Source organism: Engystomops pustulosus, chromosome 6, assembly GCF_040894005.1.
Source record: "Engystomops pustulosus chromosome 6, aEngPut4.maternal, whole genome shotgun sequence".
Lineage (NCBI taxonomy): Eukaryota > Metazoa > Chordata > Amphibia > Anura > Leptodactylidae > Engystomops > Engystomops pustulosus.
Genome location: NC_092416.1, coordinates 29,653,591 through 29,673,146, shown reverse-complemented (window position 1 = coordinate 29,673,146; position 19,556 = coordinate 29,653,591). Strand labels below are relative to the sequence as shown.

The following is a 19,556-nucleotide window of genomic DNA, read 5'->3' as shown; positions in this document are numbered from 1 at the left end:
CGGTCACATTGTGGATCACTTAGCTGTTTCCTAGGGGACATTATATTGACAGTGATTTTTCTTTAGGGACGGAGTGTGGACATGTTCTCTAGAGGCCACAGTCACCAGGGTGGCATATCCGGCAGTTATAAGTCACTTCCACGAGAAGTTTCCATGATGTTCTTTACCTGATGGAGAAGGACTGGCAAGATGAGGAGACTACAGGAAGAAGAATGGATGGACCACTTTTAATGCTGACACATATTTATCTGTGGTTATTTACTGCTGATATATATTTATGCTTGCAGTATATTCATTTTTGTTATATATATTTGTGCAGGATATTTTTATGTGCTGTTTATTCATTGCTGGTAAATATTTATATGTGCGGCATAGTCATTGGTATCTATGTGGTTGGTATATTCATTGCTGCAATATATTTATATTAATATTTGTGGTATATAGATTTCAGATATACATCTATATGTGTAGTATTTTCTTTCTGGAGGGACATTTTTCTATTAGCGCTATAGATTTACTGCTGATAGGCCTTAGTATAGAAGATCCCAATGCATTAGTCCTTTGGATTCTTACAATTTATTTAATTGGGGGTGTAATTCCCATAGGAAGTTGCCTTTAAGAACAGGACTTTTTCCTTTAATGCTATGTATTCATTCCTTAGTAACGTTGTAACCTATATTTAGTATTGCAGCTACATTACACCTGTCTGGGAAGGGAATGTTTACATTGTGACCAAAAGGATGTCATGTGTATTAAATGTTAATTCCATATTGTAAGAAGGTTGCAGGTTGGATAATGGAACTTGCCACCTTCCAAAACTCCTAAATGGCGGAAAAATTCATAAAACTCTTTATGGCTGAAAAGTTTCAGAGAGCAGTTCCAGTATTCATGAGAAGCAAATGTGTCTGAGACCTGCTGTCCAGACACATGACCTGCAGACCAGGCTTTCTGCAGGACTCTACCTACCAGAGCCTTCCTTGGAACACTGCTAAAGCAGCCTCATCTCTCCAGCCCGAAGATACTGAAACCAGGCTGTGAGCATCCTTTTCCAGACCAAATCCCAGACCAGCTAACTTGGACCTGGACCAGTTGAACTGTTACCTTGGCCTGTATCCCTTTGCTGCATTTGTCTTCTGGAATAAAGGAACCATGAGTTAATGATGTACATCCCTTGTCTCAGTGTGATCCTTCAAAGCCACATAACATAATGGGCTTCCCCTCTACCATTTATCCGGGGATTCTCACACACATATAGCTTGGGAGTGCCCCAGCAAGAACTGTTTCTATCCATCCATGGCATCTCCTTCTTTTTTGAAATCCACCTGTTGGGCATCTTCTCAGCGTGGACAAGGCCTGTTCCATCTGGACAAAGCCACCATGACCCAGTCAAGTGCTAGGCTGTGCTTAAACCAGCCACTGAGGTACCAGTGGAATCCAGCTGCCGCCAAGCCCAAATGGTCAGGCCCTGGTGGGGGATGTTGCACTAACCCCAAGGGCACCCTTTACCATCTGCCTGGCAACCCATTACCACACACTGGGAGTGCCCCAGGGGGATCACTTATCTTTATTGTGACCTCTTCCTATACTTGCATCTCCCTGATGGATGTGGACAAAGCCTGTTTTTTTGGACCAAACCACAGTGACACATCTTAGGGTTAGGTCTCAACTACAAAGCCACTCCAGTCCCTGGGAATCCAGCTGCCCCCACACTGAGGTCACTGATGTAGACATTGCACTAGCGCTGTCAGGGGGAGAGCCCTGGAATCTACCTCTCCACAAAGACCTGTTACACCAGAATGGTCTCCTTCAACCCAGCCCGGACCATCTTCACCTTACGGCCTGGAAAAGAGGAACTCACAAAATCAGGTCTATTTAGAAGAAATAATAAAAATTTTATCTGCATCAAAAAAAACAAAATCACGGAAGGTCTATCAGCATGTTTTGCAGGCAATAGTGCTCCACGAAAAAAGCTTCTGCAAGTATAGATCCAGTTTCTTTAAGATGGCCTGAAGAAGTTTAAAATGTTAAAAGTGCAGATTACGAAAGATTTTGAAACTCTTCAAAAGTTTCTTTGTCAAAAAGCTCCACTTCCATCCTGGGAATTAGCTATTGTTATTGAATTATTTTACCCAAAAACCTTTTGAACCAATACAATACATTGTATGTGACATGTGACATCTTTTGTCCTGGAAGACTGTTTTCCTGGTGGCCATCTGCTGTGCTCACAGAATAAGTAGAATCCAGGCCTTATCTTGTAAGGAACAGTACATACAAATAACGGACAATTGCCTAATACTAGGTACAATGCCCTCTTATATTCCCAAAGTGCCCTCTCAGTTGACTTTGAATGAAGATATTTTCTTACCTGTCCTGGGAACTGAATCATCTGGCGAAGACCAAATGAGGTTATGCTATCTGCAGACAGTCCAATCCTTGCACAACCTTTATCAGTCGGAGGGCTGCATTGTCATACCGCTCAAATTGTACATTTGTACAATAACTAATAGACCCCAGAGCTGACTACAAATACAGTGCTCATACCAGACAATAATAATGATGATGGAAATTGTCTGAAGCAGATTATAAAAATGGAGACCCCAGGTTAAAGCAGGCACTAATAATACTGGAGACATATAATAATGGAGACCCCATGGCAGGCTATAATACTGGAGACCCCCATAACAGATGTATAATCATGGAGACCACCAGACCAGGAACTATTGATGGAAATCTCGCCCCAGAATGTAATATAATACAGGAGATCCCCACCTCGCCCAAGAGCTTACTACAGCACCGGAGACCTCACAAAGCAGCGAGTGACAAGAAAGTCCAGATACAGATTATGCTAGAATTGTTCCAGAATCTCACACCGGTGTTCTTCATGGAATACATGATACAATATACAGATCTCCTGTATATAATGAAATGCAACACACCTACCAACGTATAGGCAAGGGGGGAGTTGCGAATAAGGCCCTCTACCTGTCATCTGGTAACCCTGATCAACTCAACAAAGGGATAATGCCGAGAGATCTCAGGTAACCAGCAGCTGTAGCCTCTGCCTGAACAGGGAATAGTTAAATGGGTGTAAGTTGTTAACCAATGATATGGCTGTATTGCAAACTGGAGTGTGATTGGAGAAGTGCTACCACCTGACCAGGGGTCAGTATAAAATCCCTGGGCAGTGGGAGCACATGCCTCTTTACCACCACCAGCTCGCTTGAATAGCACATGCTATAGACCTCCCGGTCTTTCTACAGAGCACCAGACCAATCTGCAGAGACAGAGTAAACAGAGAGAGACAGTGTTTTGTACACCTTCAGTGCTGACACTTAACCAATCCCAGGACCAGAGTCAGGAGACTCTAATCCAGAGCTGCAGCTTCCACAGTTTGGACACACAGTCATCTCAAGTCTCCCAGCCTGCATCTACTACCAGGCTGGTGCTTTATTCCTGCGGACCCCTCTCCACGACCACTCCAGTACCAGAATCTGCTGCTTACCGTTTAGGCCCGTTGCCTGCTATCTGTTGTTCAATAAAGAACTGTAAGTTAATTAACGTTGCCTTCATCTGATCCCTGGATACGGCTGTCACCACCACGGGCTGCCCCATCCATTACCCAGGGACCTATCCTACAGACACTCAAGAGTTGCCCCAGGGAGAATCAGTACATCAGCCTCTGCCTCCATATTTCTTGCACACACCACCTGCTCGAGACCTCCCAGGCTCTAGTACAGCCCTCCGGTCCCCATATCAAGCACTGTGACACTAGTGTGTCTAGGCCGCAACCGCTAGCCACTGCGGTATTCTGGGCCCTGACTGCCTCCAGGCCCCAAGAAAAGGCTAGGCCCCGGTGGGGGACCTCCTGTATATAATGTTATATGTACAGCTGGTATAACCTAGGGATCTCCTGTATATAATGATATATGTACAGCTGGTATAACCTGGGGATCTCCTGTATATAATGATATATGTACAGCTGCCATAACCTGGACATCTCCTGTATATAATGATATATGTACAGCTGGTATAACCTGGACATCTCCTGTATATAATGATATATGTACAGCTGGTATAACCTGGGGATCTCCTGTATATAATGATATATGTACAGCTGGTATAATCTGGGAATCTCCTGTATATAATGATATATGTACAGCTGGTATAACCTGGGGATCTCCTGTATATAATGGTATATGTACAGCTGGTATAACCTGGGGATCTCCTGTATATAATGATATATGTACAGCTGGTATAACCTGGGATCTCCTGTATATAATGATATATGTACAGCTGGTATAACCTGGGGATCTCCTGTATATAATGATATATGTGCAGCTGGTATAACCTGGGATCTCCTGTATATAATGATATATGTACAGCCGGTATAACCTGGGGATCTCCTGTATATAATGATATATGTACAGCTGGTATATCCTGGGGATCTCCTGTATATAATGATATATGTACTGCTGGTATAACCTGGGGATCTCCTGTATATAATGATATATGTACAGCCGGTATAACCTGGGGATCTCCTGTATATAATGATATATGTACAGCCGGTATAACCTGGGGATCTCCTGTATATAATGATATATGTACAGCTGGTATAACCTGGGGATCTCCTGTATATAATGATATATGTACAGCCGGTATAACCTGGGGATCTCCTGTATATAATGATATATGTACAGCTGGTATAACCTGGGGATCTCCTGTATATAATGATATATGTACAGCTGGTATAACCTGGGGATCTCCTGTATATAATGATATATGTACAGCCGGTATAACCTGGGGATCTCCTGTATATAATGATATATGTACAGCTGGTATAACCTGGGGATATCCTGTATATAATGATATATGTACAGCTGGTATAACCTGGGGATCTCCTGTATATAATGATATATGTACAGCTGGTATAACCTGGGGATCTCCTGTATATAATGATATATGTACAGCTGGTATAACCTGGGGATCTCCTGTATATAATGATATATGTACAGCCGGTATAACCTGGGGATCTCCTGTATATAAGATATATGTACAGCCGGTATAACCTGGGGATCTCCTGTATATAATGATATATGTACAGCCGGTATAACCTGGGGATCTCCTGTATATAATGATATATGTACAGCTGGTATAACCTGGGGATCTCCTGTATATAATGATATATGTACAGCCGGTATAACCTGGGCCTCTCCTGTATGTAATGATATATGTACAGCTGTTATAAGTTATACACCTCCTGTATATAATGATATATGTACAGCTGGTATAACCTGGGGATGTCCTGTATATAATTATATATGTATAGCTGGTATAACCTGGGGATCTCCTGTATATAATGATATATGTACAGCTGGTATAACCTGGGGATCTCCTGTATATAATGATATATGTACAGCCGGTATAACCTGGGGATCTCCTGTGTATAATGATATATGTACAGCTGGTATAACCTGGGGATCTCCTGTATATAATGATATATATACAGCTGGTATAACCTGGGGATCTCCTGTATATAATGATATATGTACAGCTGGTATAACCTGGGGATCTCCTGTATATAATGATATATGTACAGCTGGTATAACCTGGGCATGTCCTGTATATAATGATATATGTACAGCCGGTATAACCTGGGGATATTCTGTATATAATGATATATGTACAGCTGGTATAACCTGGGGATCTCCTGTATATAATTACAATGATGTACATTGCTATAAATAGTAAAATAGTTATTTATAGTAAGAACAGAATAGTATCATGTGTTGTGTGTGTTGGGACTTTTTGCCATGATGCCAGAATTTCTGGATGAAGATTGCAGGTGCTTGTATTAGTCTTGGCGGGGGTGACTGCTGATAGCGCTGTATCCCCCGCACCATATGGAGGCGTCACATGGTGTCAGCCAGGTATATAGAGGTCGCAGCCCCTGACCTCTCTCTTCTGAGATGTTGAGTCTTCTGGTAACTGTGCTGCTGGCTGCCGGAGGTAGATTTTCTTAATAACGTCTTTCTTGTGTTTGCTGTAATACTTTTTTCCACTTATTGTTGCCTTTTCTTACTGCAGCCACCCATGGCTGTGGGGTGCCCACCTACCGGCCCCTCTCTCGAGTTGTAAATGGAATTGATGCAGCTCCGCACAGCTGGCCCTGGATGGTAAGTTATGGGAAGTGCTGCCGTTACATTGGAAGCAACTAACAACTTGTGTTTGCAGCTTTGGATGTGACAGGAGCATGACAAGCCATGATAACTCAGGATCAGTGGGAGATAAAGTAAAAAGTTTAACTTCTCATATCATGGAGAGAGCAGTGAGGATTGTGGGCACACAGCAGGATGGGCTCTGCACCTGCCACACTATGGATATCTACCACATAACCCCCATTCCTGTCTTCCAGGCATCTCTGCAATATAAGTACTCGGGTGGCTACGTCCATAACTGTGGTGGCAGCCTTATCACCCCGCAGTGGGTCCTGACTGCCGCTCATTGCATCCAGTAAGTTAGTTCTATCTTTCTTATGGGCAGAATTGGGTTTGTGCTGCTCATATTTGCAGACAGTAGAAGATCCAGTAAGAACGAAACATTGTGGTTCCTTAAATATACCAAGTGGTCGTATGACTGTTGTACATGACCATGACTATAATACAGTAGGGGGCAGTATGATACCCTATTATACACCAAGGGGCAGTATGATTTTTGTACATGATCATATAACACTGTGGATGGCAGTATAATTACTGTACAACACACAAAAATACTCCAAGGTCCAGCAGAAAGTTTGAACATTGCTATACAAGACGTTATAAATCAGCAGGGGGCAGTATTATCATTGATTGCTTGACCCTACAGCAGGGGGCAGTGTGTATATGTGGGTGCAAGATTTACAATGATTATGTGGCACATTAACTTAGAAAGTCGGAAAATGCACTAAAAGATTGTGCACAAGAAATCATGAATCTGTCACTTGCCCTCACTAGCCCGATAGAGTTCACCATCTTTTTTTTTGTGATGCACCTTTAACATAGGACATGCAAGACAATTTGCAAGTTAAATACGGTGCTCGTTCCGAATCAGTCGGAACGACCGCTGGCACACCCCCCCTAATTTGTGTTGTATGGAGGCCGGCGCAGCAGCGACACAAAAGAGTCACGTGCGACACAATAGTGGCTCAGACACTTCTTAAATACCTGTGCAAGCCATTTTAGCCTAGAAGAACGTGCATAGTCCTACGAAAGTGTGGGGCAAAGCCCTTAGTAAATGTGCCCATATGTCTTGTGGTTACAGCTATGAACACACCTATCGCATAGTTCTGGGGGAACACGACCGCAGCGTGGAGGAAGGCACTGAGCAATACTTCCCCATTAATAATAAAGACATCTTTGTCCACCCCAACTGGAACGAATTCTGCCTGACGTGTGGGTAAGTCCTGTCCTCCATAATCTGAGAAGGCTCCACTGACCCCGGAGTATGTGCACAAAATGTCCTAACGGTCATAGTAATCCCCTGTCTACAGGATGGGAAATAACATGTTGATCAGTGAAGACCCAACTACGAGGGCCACCTGATAACAAGAATGGGCCCCCTATCAATCTACCTAATGGAAAGGCCTCTTACCACTTACTTTGATCCCATCATCTGTGGGGGCAGAATGGTTGGTGGACAGGATCCTTATAGATATTTTGTGTCCTTCAGTTATGATATTGCACTGATCAAATTGCCACAAGCAGCAGAACTGAATGACGTGGTCCAGTTGGGCTGCCTGCCGGCCCGAGAACGACTTGTCTATGGGGGCCAGGAGTGTTATGGACCTGGCTGGGGACTCCTTTACAGTAAGTGATCGGAGGTGGCAGCGATACATATACATCATGTATAAGAGTGCCCTGTACGTAATTAACCCTTTCCTGTACTATATGTCCTGTGCAGATAATGGCCCTCAGGCCTTGATCCTACAACAAGCAATGCTGCCCTTCGTGGACCACGCTCAGTGTTCCCAGCCCGATTGGTGGGGCAAGACCGTGGACGAGTCTCTGATCTGTGCCGGAGGATATGGTCAGGACAGCTGCAGTGTAAGTGATGTGATGGGTGAGATTAGTTGATAAATGGCCAACTCTTTCAACCATTGTTGACCCCAGGTAAGCTGAGGCCACATTCACACTTGAATTTACTCTTGAATTTTCTTTACATTATAACCTTTGGCCAGATAATGAGTGTTGACCCCCTCTTCTGTTTGTGATCAGAGCGACTCCGGGGGACCCCTGAACTGTCAGGATGCAAGCGGCCGCTGGTACATTGATGGGATCGTCAGTTTTGGGACTGCTATATGCAATACCCTAAAGAAACCCACCATATTCACCCGTGTTTCTCTTTTCCATGACTGGATGGACGAGGTGAGTGCATCCCATTATAATATGGCACTGGGAGGGGCAGAGACATCTAGTGCACTGACAATTCTTATATTTCCAGATAATCACCAACAACTGAGCGACAGCGATGCACCTGGACGCCCGACATCATGATGTATGAGAACGGCTACACAAGACCCCAACATGCCTGACCCTACACAAAAACACACTTTAAAAATTAAACATTTTTTATTAATTTTTAGAAGTCCTCTTTGGTCCCTTCTGCCTTCCAGAAGTTCTAGGGGTTCATTATGAACTCCACCAAAATGACCCTCTCTTTATCATCAGAGTTATTAATCTGAGGAGGGTATTTAGATGTCTGATCAATGGTGGATCTTCAAAAAGGCAGTATGGGCGGGTGCCTGGGGCCTTCGGCTTCTGAGGGACCCACGCCTGACCATACACGGGCCCTATATGAAGATCTCTGGCTTCTTCTTTCCACTGCTACGTCTTCTCCTCTTCCAGCCCGCGTGCATACACTAGGACATGTTGGAGTTGCAGATGTGTGATTTTATAGTTTCGCGTGCAGGCCGGAAGAAGAGAGGACGAAGCTGCGGGGGGAAGAAGCCAGAGGTAAGTACAGCGTTTTATTTTCATAGGGGTTTTTGCTGTGAACATTTCTGTGAATGGAGGGGCTCTGCTGTGAACATTTTATTAAAGGGGGGGACCTTGCTGTCACCATTTCATGAAAGGGAGGCTCTGCTGTACAATTTCATTTATGGGGGAGGGCTCTGCAGTGGCCATTTGATTAAAGGGGGGCTCTGAAGTGGCCATTTGATTAAAGGGGGGCTCTGAAGTGTCCATTTGATAAAAGGGGGGCTCTGCAGTGGCCATTTCATTAAACAGTGACTCTACTGTGGTCATTTCTGTAAAAGGGGCTCTGCTGTGGACATTTCATTAAAGGGGGGCCAGTACAGGCTGCAGGGGTATTGTTTGGCAGAGGAGATCAGGCCTCGGGACACATGTTTGGATGTCGGGGGGGTCCCTACTCATGTGAACAGCCCAGTGCCCATGGGAGACTTAATCCACTACTGTGTCTGATCCTTCATCCAAGGATGATAATCTGCTAGGTTACTGGGAGTGAAGGGGCTGCTTTTCTCCTAATCCAGGGAATTCATGTCGTACAGTAGTTGGACGACTGGCTTCTGTTTTCCGAAAGACAGAACTTGATGAAGAAAAACTTAGTGCTAGTTATTATGGGTTTTTACTTAACAGAGAGAATTCACTTTTGTTCCCTTCTACCTGCCAAAAGTTCTTGGGCTTCATTACAGTCATTATTCTGAGAAGGGCAGTCAGATGTCTGATCCTTCATCTAAGGATCCAGTAGGTCATATCAATTTTGGGAATGTTCATTTCTACCTTAGAAGCTACCGTCATCAATACTGTTGCATTGGTCGAGAAGCCTACAATCTCTAGAGAAATCCATGACTGTTCCAGTGTAAGATATACAAGAACTCATCTGGTGGTAAAAGAACCAAAGAAGCAACGGAAATCACCAGATCATCAGATAATCCAATTTACTGTATTAAACAACAACAACAAAAAAATCATAGAACATGACATTAACATGTTTTGGATGCTACATTCAGGTGTTCCCTGACACAAAAGTGGCAAGAGGCAGCAAAAGTTAAATTCATATAGATAAAGTGCAAGTGCAGTAATAACTTCATATATATATATATATATATATACCCATAGGGAAAGACCAACCATCAAGTTACTCTCAGTAAAATGTCTGTGACCTGACTTAAAAGGCTAAACTCTACAATAATCTGTACAATATAATAACTTTAATAATATTCCCACAAAGACAAGTTTCACTCAGGATAACAAAATAATCCATTCACTGTTATTAACAAAAAGACTTTGCATTAAACAGATATAATTCCAATCTTTTTCTATCAGTCCTGGTGTACGCAATTTCAGTTGCCTCTGGTTTTTGACCCTGCATCTTGTGACTTTAGGGTCGGCAGCCATCTTGTGTGAGCTCTTCTTTCTCCCTGCAGTCCAGGACGAGCTCACACTGATACACACTCACTTCCTGCCGGCAAACATCAGCAGCAGCAGCAAGAGGAGAGCAACAAGCTACAGGCAGATAAGTTCTTTATCCGGGGAGGGAGGCACATCAGATCTTATAGTAGTAGAGCAGAGATGTAGGAGAGCTGACTGTGTCATTGTGTGTAATAGGCATCTCATGGATCTCATCATCTCTGATGCATCTCATCTCTCTCTCTCTATGTGTCAGATACTAAAACAATTTTTAGAAAGTAAATGAAAGTGTAGATAAACCCTGTACATTAAAAATCCAAGCACATTGTCAGCACACATCATCTCATAGTACTGGAGGGATCATTATATATCTGCCTAGAGAGTGGGATTTTACACTGACCATCACTGAGTGATAGGAGCTGAAACAGCAATAAAACTGAGTAAAATTGTAAAGGGGTTAAAAATTATCTTTACTGTTTAAATATCACTTCTTACTGAAGCTGCAGGTCACCTCCCCCACGTATGTTTCAGCATACATGGCTTTGTCTGCTGGTCTAAAAACACCTTCAAAAGGAAATCTTTTCGGTACACAAATCCTATAGTTCTGACAACCGATGCTTAAAACTGGGGCTGGGGTGCCCATGTAGGCGATCTTTGGGTCCAGAGGACATGGTCTGCTCCAGAGCAGAAACTCTTGGCAAACCTCAAGAAACTGTCCTTGAGGGACCTAAAGTTGATTTCGTTTTTAAATATTTAGGTACAGGCAGTTCCCGGGTTACATACAAGATAGGTTCTATAGGTTTGTTCTTAAGATGAATTTGTATGTAAGTCGGAACTGTATATTTTATCATTGTAACCCCAGCCAAATTTTTTGGTCTCTGTGACAATTGGATTTTAAAAATGTTGGATTGTCATTAGAACCAGAATTAACAATAAAGCTTCATTATAGACACCTTTAATAACTGTTATCACTGTTTATTGTAGACTAGGACTAAAGTACAGTAACTTACCAACATCCAGAGGTCTGTTTGTAACTAGGGGTCGTCTGTAAGTTGGGTGTTCTTAAATAGAGAACAGCCTGTATAGTTATTACTAATTGCTAGGTTGACCTGGGATCAAGGTGGTGGGGAAAGAATCCCCAGTGCCCAAGAAAGAAAACAAGAAGAAAGAAGGCGCAACAATCGTGTGATAAAGTTAGGTTCAATGGTAAGAGTAAAAGGAGCGACTCTCACCTTAGTTTAGATGAAATGAGCAAGTAGAAGGACATAGCTGCCGACCTCGAAACTCCACGTTCACTGATGGACCAGGATCCAGGAACGGTGAATGAATATCCTTTGTTGCCCGAAAGCGAGGTTATGATGGCGCTACGTATGGATTCCACGCGGGGGTCCAGTGGTTTTAAAAGGATACCGCTTTATTGATACAACTTGAGATGCGACGCGTTTCAGCCCTGGACTAGGGCTTTCATCAGGCATAAAACATAATGAACACTGAACTCATTATATCTGATCCTTTGACCGGGAACCCGGAAGTACGTATATGGGGTCACGTGAATTACCGGGGGTCAAGGTTAGGGTGAGATCCCCGTTTTTGTACAGGATTATAAAACAATACATCACATAGACCATTGCAGATGACAAATCGCTAGAGTATTACACATCAATAGATTAATTAAAATATATAATGTTGGTGTAAATATTGACACTAATAAAATAAATATTATATAAATGCATAAAAACATGGAGGAACAAATATAAATATGAAAGGTACTGCTCGTACACATAAAAATTAGTAAAATTTGTTGTAAAATAATTTTGGAGGAGATTTTCTGAAAATCTTCTTATCAAGGTTCTTTAGAACTGAAACCCCCAGTTATCAGCTATTGTCGGTAATCAGCTATTGTTTTGAAGTATTTTACCCAAAAACTTTTTGAACCAATTATATACATCAAATGACATATTCTCTGCTGGAAGACTGTTTTCCTGGTGGTCATCTGCTCTGCCTGCAAAAGTGAAATCCAGACATTCTCTTTTGCCTGTTTTTTGGACAATTTCCTAATACTGGGTACGATGCCAGTTTTTTTCACAAAGTGCCCTCACAGTTGGCCTCGATTGAAGATATTTTCGTACCTGTCCTGGGAAAGGAATCATCTGGCGAGGAAAAAATGAGGTTATGCTATCTGCAGACAGTCCAATCCTTTAGACCAGGGTTGCACAACCTTTATTGGTCGGAGGGCTGCATTGTCATACTGCTCAGCATCAGGGGTCTGCACTAGGTACCTGCATCCTAGATGTGCCAAAAAACACAGTGTAACACAAATGCCACCCCAGAAACCAAAACTGCATAATATTACATTTGTACAATAACTAATAGACCCCAGAGATGACTACAGATACAGTGCTCATACCAGACATTAATAATGATTATGGAAATTGTCTGAAGCACATAATAAAAAATGGAGTCCCCCAAATAAATACAGGCACCAATATTAGCAGACGTATAATAAGGGAGACCCCCAGAGCAGGAAATATTGATGGAAATCCCTCCCCAGAATTTACTGTCATACAGGAGATCCCTACCTCGCCCAAGAGCTTATTATAGCACAGGAGACCTTTGAGGAAAGAAGTACAACACCCCTGCCAATGCATAGGCAGGCTGGTAGTTGCGAATAGCTCCCTCTCCAGGTCAGGAGCTGTTAGGGTGAGTCATGAACCCTGTAGGATGTTTCTAGAACTTGGAATATAGTGTAATTGCAGTTGTAGGTACTGCCTGGCGAGGCAACATACAACTGGTGTATGTAATTATCCAATGATCTGTCTGTTATGCAAGCTGGAAGGTGAATGGAGAGGTGCTACCCCCTGACCAGGGGGAGTATAAAAACCCCTGCTGGATGAGAGCATATGGTCTGGCCACATGGTTCAGTCTAGTCAGAGTGAGTGACTCCATCTTGGAGTCAGTCTGTCTGTCTGTCTCAGCAGGGTCAAGAGAGAGAGTGTGCAGGACACCTTCAGTGCTGCCACAGCCTTTAATCCCAGGAACTTCTAGTACCTCAAGCCTACTGCCTGGCACACAGGGCTAGCCCGGAGACTTAAAACCAAAACTGCAGCCAGATCTTGTGCAGTGAGCTCTGCAGATTTTTGTGGCAGATAACTTTTAAAAAAAGCATTAGCAAAGCGAGTGTATGAGCTTGGCAGCGAGTGTGCATTGATCTGAAGTGTGTGCAGTGTCTTAAGTGTGACTTACGTTTAAGGGACTTAAGTTTGAGGGGCTTTAGCAGGTAACTGCTGTGTTCTGTGTTACTTTGACTGTAAATTCTTCTTTCTGTGCATAATTCTATTGTAATCCCCATTAGAACAATGGACTCCATAAGTGGCATTGCTACACGGTGTACATCCTGTGCCATGTATGCTTTCCTTGAACAGCCGTTCGAGGGGGAATACTGCTGTGTGGGGTGTGTGAAAATTGCTCATCTGGAAGCCCAGATTCTGGATCTAAATGAGCAAGTTTCAAGGCTGCGGGCAATTGATAATATGGAACGAAGTTTGCTGCTCCTGGAGCACAAACTCTCTGGGGAAGATGGTTGTGGGGAGGGAAGTATGGAGGTGCAGAGTGAGGGGGCAGCTAGTTGGGTAACATGTAGAAGGCGGGGTAGAGGGAAGAGTTGTAGAGAGTCTAGTCCTGATCTGGTGCACCCCAATAAGTTTGCCAGGCTGGAGGATGAGGGGGATATCAGCTCTGGGGTAGCAATGCTGCAGAAAGATGTGGCCGCTAGCAACCAGGGGAATGTGTGCTCCAGTAAGAAGGGTAATGGGAGCAAAGGCAAAGTCAGACAGGTGCTGGTAGTGGGAGATTCGATTATTAGGGGAACACACAGGGCAATCTGTCACAAAGACCGTGCATACCGAACAGTGTGTTGTTTGCCGGGTGCTCGGGTTCGGCATGTTGCGGATCGGGTTGATGGATTACTGGGAGGGGCTGGTGAGGAACCAGCGGTCATGGTCCACATTGGCACTAATGACAAAGTAAGAGGTAGGTGGAAGGTCCTTAAAAATGATTTCAGAGATTTAGGCCATAAGCTCAGGGCAAGGACCTCAAAGGTAATTTTCTCCGAAATACTGCCTGTACCACGTGCCACACCAGAAAGGCAGCGGGAGATCAAGGAGGTAAATAAGTGGCTCAAAGGTTGGTGTAGAAAGGAGGGGTTTGGGTTCATGGATAACTGGGCTGACTTTTCTGTGGGCTACAGGCTCTACAGTAGGGATGGGCTGCACCTCAATGGGGAGGGGGCCGCTGTTTTAGGGGAAAAAATGGCTAGAAGGTTGGAGGAGTGTTTAAACTAGAGACCTGGGGGGAGGGCAACTACACCTGTGCAGGGCAAATAGACGGTGTACATAGAGAGCTGGGAAGAGCCATAGTCCATGGGGGAGGACGGGGAAGGGGGGCTGGAATGAGATTGGGGAATAAGGACAAAAGGAATACGGACAGGGAAAACCATATAAAGTGCATGTACACAAATGCCAGAAGCCTCACAAACAAAATGGAGGAACTGGAACTCTTGATGTTGGAACGGAAATATGATATAGTGGGTATCAGCGAGACATGGCTGGACAGTAGCTATGACTGGGCTGTTACTATAGATGGTTATAGTCTTTTTAGAAAGGATCGTATAAATAAAAAAGGTGGAGGGGTTTGTTTATATGTGAATTCTTGCCTCAAACCCGTCCTGCGAGATGACATCAGTAACGCAAATGTGGAGTCCCTATGGGTGGAGATAAGAGGAGGGAAAAATAAAAATAAAATATTACTAGGGGTTTGTTATAAGGCTCCAAATATAATGGAGGCAGCAGTGGAAATGCTGATAAGTGAAATGGATGCGGCTTCAAAGCAAGGTGAAGTGCTTATCATGGGGGACTTCAATTACCCAGATATCGACTGGGGGGCAGAAACATGCAGGTCCTTCAAAGGTAGCAGGTTCTTGTCAACAACAAAAGACAATTACCTGTCGCAACTAGTCCTGGAGCCAACAAGAGGGGGGGGCACTGCTGGACCTTATCCTTACCAACAGACCTGATAGGGTATCAAAACTACAGGTTGGGGGGAACCTGGGGAATAGTGATCATAATATCATTGATTTTGTATTACACTTTACTAAGCACGTTAGTGAAGGGGCAACCAACACTCTAAACTTCAGGAGGGCAAATTTTCATCAACTAAGGGAAGACCTAAAAGGCATAGACTGGGATAATGCTCTCAAAGACAAAAGCCCCCCCCAAAAATGGGACTTTTTCTCATATATTCTGAAAAAGTCCTGTGAGAAACACATACCTTATGGGAAAAAGCATAAAAGGAACAAGAAAAAGCCTATGTGGCTAACTAGTCTTGTAAGGAAAGCAATAAGCGAGAAAGAGAAAGCGTTTAAGGTGCTAAAACGTGAAGGTAGCGATGAGGCATTACAGGATTATAGAGAGAAAAATAAATCCTGTAAAAAACAGATAAAGGCCGCAAAAATAGAGACTGAAAGAAATATTGCCAGGGAGAGCAAAAATAATCCCAAATTATTTTTCAAGTATATAAATGATAAGAAACTAAAAACAGAGAGTGTGGGTCCCCTTAGAAATAACATGGGGGTCATGGTGGAAGGAGATGAGGAAAGGGCCAATCTACTGAATGTCGCCTTCTCAACTGTCTTTACCCAGGAAAATCCCCTGGTGGAAGACACAATGAGGAATAATGTTAATTCTTTTTATAATGTCAACAGTTTAACCCAGGAAGAGGTACGGCGCCGCCTCGCAACCACTAAGATAGATAAATCACCTGGGCCAGATGGCATACACCCCTGGGTTCTGCATGAATTATGTACGGTGATAGACAGACCGTTATTTTTAATATTTGAAGATTCACTGAGGACTGGTTATGTTCCACAGGAATGGCGCATAGCAAATGTGGTACCAATATACAAAAAAGGATCAAATAGCGATCCTGGAAACTACAGACCCGTAAGTCTAACTGCTGTGGTGGGGAAAATATTTGAGGGGTTTATTAGAGATGCTATCCTGGAGTATCTCACTGTGCACAACCTTATAACCCAGCGTCAGCATGGGTTTATGAGAGATCGGTCCTGTCAGACTAATCTGATTGGTTTCTACGAGGAGGTAAGTTCAAGACTGGATCTGGGGGACGCTGTGGATGTTGTATATCTGGACTTTTCAAAGGCATTTGACACCGTGCCACATAAAAGGTTGGTATATAAAATGAGACTGCTGGGAATAGGAGAAAATCTGTGTATCTGGGTAAGTAATTGGCTTAGTGATAGAAAACAGAGGGTGGTCATTAATGGCACATTCTCAGATTGGGTTGATGTTACCAGTGGAGTGCCACAGGGGTCAGTATTGGGGCCACTTCTTTTTAATATTTTTATTAATGACCTTGTAGTGGGTTTACACAGTCAAGTTTCAATATTTGCAGATGATACTAAGCTGTGTAAAGTAATAAATACTGAGGTCGATAGTTTAGCATTACAGAGGGATTTGTGGAAGCTTGAGGGATGGGCAGAGAAATGGTTGATGAGGTTTAATGTAGATAAATGTAAAGTATGCACTTGGGCCATGGAAACAAAAAGTATAATTATGTTCTAAACGGTCAATTACTTAGTAAAACTGAAGCTGAAAAGGACTTGGGCGTATTGGTGGATGGTAAACTTAATTTTAGTGACCAGAGCCAGGCGGCGGCTGCTAAAGCAAATAAAATTATGGGATGTATCAAGAGAGGAATAGATTCTCATGATAAAGACATAGTTCTGCCCTTATACAAATCCCTGGTCAGACCACACATGGAATATTGTGTACAGTTTTGGGCACCAGTATATAAAAAGGATATAGTAGAGCTGGAACGGGTGCAGAGGAGAGCAACCAGGATTATTAGGGGAATGGGGGGACTAGAATACAATGACAGATTACAAAATTTGGGATTATTCAGTTTAGAAAAAAGACGACTGAGGGGAGACCTCATTACAATGTACAAATACCTGAACGGACAGTACAAGGATCTCTCCAAAGATCTTTTTATACCTAGGCCTGTGACCAGGACAAGGGGGCATCCTCTACGCCTAGAGGAGAGGCGATTCTACCATCACCATAGACAAAGGTTCTTTACTGTAAGAGCAGTGAGACTATGGAACTCTCTGCCGCAGGAGGTTGTTATGGCCGACTCTATGTACATGTTCAAGAGAGGCCTGGATGACTTTCTGGAGAGAAAAAATATCACGGGTTATGGGGATAAAACATTTATTTAATTCTTGAAGGTTGGACTTGATGGACTTGCGTCTCCTTCCAGCCTTATATACTATGATACTAAAACTGCAGCCCCGGTGAGGTCCTTCCAGTGTTGTCTAATCCCTGTCCTGTTGATTTCAATGCTTGGCTGCTCTTTCCCTTTCCTACGACTACAGCACAGGTCACTGGCATCAGAGAAGGGAGGGGGAGGCTCGGGGCCCAGCACACAGACGCTGTGCAGGAGCTGTGGGAGGGGCTGTTGGTGTGCTGTGCAGCCTCAGTACATCTCCAGAGGAAGCAGCTTCCCTAGAGACTCTGCAGGTAATAATTGTGAATTTCTAGAAAGCCAGTTATTCATACTTATTATCTGCGGTGCATGGGCGACTTTAACAGAACAGAGATTGCAGTTGATTTTGAGAATATTAAAATAATAATAATTGAGTTTATCAGCAATAAATAGTTGTGACATTTTCTGCCCAACAGGAAGTCTTGTGTTATCATTTCTTAGTTATGTTTAGTTATTAATGGTTTATGGGGTTAATGTTACGGGTAGGATTATGTATCTTTACTAAACTGCCTTAATGTGGAGTTAAATGAGTAATGTTTACTACCTCCCAGTTTAAAGTAGCTGCAACATCCCCCACCGGGGCCTGGCCTTTTCTTCGAGCCTGGAGGCAGCCGGGACCCAGAATGCCGGAGTGGCTGGCGGTTGCAGCCTAGGCACGCTGTGGTCACGGTGCTTTATTTGGGGACCGGAGGGCTGTCCTACAGCCTGGTAGGTCTCCAGCAGGTGGTGTGTGCAAGAAATATCGAGGTGGAGGCTGATGTAATGGTTCTCCCTGGGGCAATCCCTCATTATCTGTAAGATAGGTCCCTGTGTAATGGATGGGGGAGCCCGTGGTGGTGGACAGCCGTATCCAGGGATCAGACGGAGGCAATATTGTGCAAATCAACTCACGGTTCTTTATTGAACAACAGGTTACGAGCCAAAATGGTCAAATAGCAGATCTGGATTACTGGAGTGGTCGTGGAGAGTGGTCCTCAGGAATAAAGCACCAGCCTGGTAGTAGATGCAGGCTGGGAGAATTGGGGTGGAGCTGTGTCCAAACTGTGGAAGCTGCAGCTCTGGATTAGTCTCCTGACTCAGTTCCTGGGAGGGGTTTTATAGTCTCCCTGGTCAGGTGGTAGCACCTCTCCAATCACACTCCAGTTTACAATACAGCCACATAATTGGATAACATCTTACACCCATTTCACTATTGCCTGTCCAGGGAGAGGCTACAGCTGCTCTTACATAATCTCCCAGTGCTAGAAACCTGGAGAGGGCGCTATTCGCAACTACCAGCCAGCCTATACGTTGGCAGGGGTGTTGCATAGCATCAATGTTAGAGGCAACCTGTCCTTTAAGAAGGTCAGATGCCACATTCCTTCCCCATTATGCAGTTTCAAGGGTCCAGGTAGATTGAACATAACATCGGGATCTGTTATTCCCATGCTGGTAAGGATCCTATGTAAAGTGGCCTCTTCATCCACCTTTGGGAAGCACTAAAAAATGGACATCTCTGCTTCAGAGGACTCAGCTTTTGGCAAAGCGGTGCCAAAGAAGGGGACTGGACAGAAACCTCAGGACTCGCCCACTAAGTACTCACTTTTAAATCCCATGTATGTGCTGCCGATCGACAACTAGGAAAGCAGAAATTTGCTTATCGAAATTTCCATTTTCTTGAGTCTGGATGCAGCACAACTTTTTTCTGTGTGCCATAGGGGTAACTTATAGGGAGTCAGCCTGCCAATCACTATTGCTAATTAATTATTATCTTCTGTTATATAATGATATATGTACAGCCGGTATAACCTGGGGATCTCCTGTATATAATGA

At 43.7% G+C, this 19,556-nt stretch overlaps 1 protein-coding gene across 1 annotated transcript; it reads left to right on the top strand.

Moving 5' to 3' along the window:
- Positions 1-5,848: 5,848 nt before the first annotated feature.
- On the top strand, positions 5,849-8,613 carry LOC140134777 (chymotrypsin-like elastase family member 3B). The gene is made up of 8 exons (XM_072155384.1): positions 5,849-6,006; positions 6,085-6,173; positions 6,413-6,510; positions 7,300-7,434; positions 7,708-7,844; positions 7,939-8,081; positions 8,253-8,402; positions 8,479-8,613. Exons 1-8 carry the CDS (start codon positions 5,967-5,969, stop codon positions 8,494-8,496), a joined length of 810 nt encoding a protein of 269 aa, XP_072011485.1. The 5' UTR covers positions 5,849-5,966; the 3' UTR covers positions 8,497-8,613.
- Positions 8,614-19,556: the final 10,943 nt, after the last annotated feature.

What these genes read in the sequence shown, in the direction of transcription:
- LOC140134777 (XM_072155384.1), top strand. Translation starts at nt 5,967, where the DNA reads ATGTTGAGTCTTCTGGTAACTGTGCTGCTGGCTGCCGGAG. An exon ending in CGCACAGCTGGCCCTGGATG is followed by an intron (nt 6,174 to 6,412) that starts GTAAGTTATGGG and finishes CCTGTCTTCCAG; the next exon opens with GCATCTCTGCAATATAAGTA. An exon ending in GAATTCTGCCTGACGTGTGG is followed by an intron (nt 7,435 to 7,707) that starts GTAAGTCCTGTC and finishes TGTGTCCTTCAG; the next exon opens with TTATGATATTGCACTGATCA.